Below are 323 nucleotides of genomic sequence, written 5' to 3' on the forward strand. Positions count from 1 at the left end.
GGGGTTTCACCAGGGACAGAGGGCTGAGCCGGAGTCTCTCCCGGAGCAGTAGGCTGAGCCGGGGTTTCACCAGGGACAGAAGGCTGAGCGGGAGTCTCTCCCGGGGCAGTAGGCTGGACGGGGGTCTCGCCTGGAACGGAAGGCTGCCCAGGAACAGAGGGTTGAGTGGGAGTGACTGGCTTTCCGGGAACAGAAGATTGACCAGGAGCCACAGGAATTGGCTGGGTGGGAACGACCGGGACGGTAGTGTTTTGGAAGGGGGCAGTGGGAACTGGAGCAGGTGGCAGAAGAGTGCTGTTCTTAGGAGGTACCGGTCCTGGTGG

General features: G+C 62.5%; 1 protein-coding gene across 1 annotated transcript in view; it reads right to left on the minus strand.

Annotated features, from left to right (window-relative positions):
- The window catches only part of cspA (putative cell surface protein), a 2,889-nt gene that overhangs the window by 1,166 nt on the left and 1,400 nt on the right, over window positions 1–323 (minus strand). Inside the window, exon 2 of the mRNA XM_032076503.1 lies at window positions 18–323. This exon is cut by the window's right edge and continues 16 nt beyond it. Within this exon, the coding sequence (XP_031923654.1) occupies window positions 18–323 (306 nt within the window). The remainder of the gene's footprint in view (window positions 1–17) is intronic.

This window comes from Aspergillus caelatus (genome assembly GCF_009193585.1).
Source record: "Aspergillus caelatus strain CBS 763.97 unplaced genomic scaffold BDV27scaffold_206, whole genome shotgun sequence".
NCBI classification, from domain to species: domain Eukaryota; kingdom Fungi; phylum Ascomycota; class Eurotiomycetes; order Eurotiales; family Aspergillaceae; genus Aspergillus; species Aspergillus caelatus.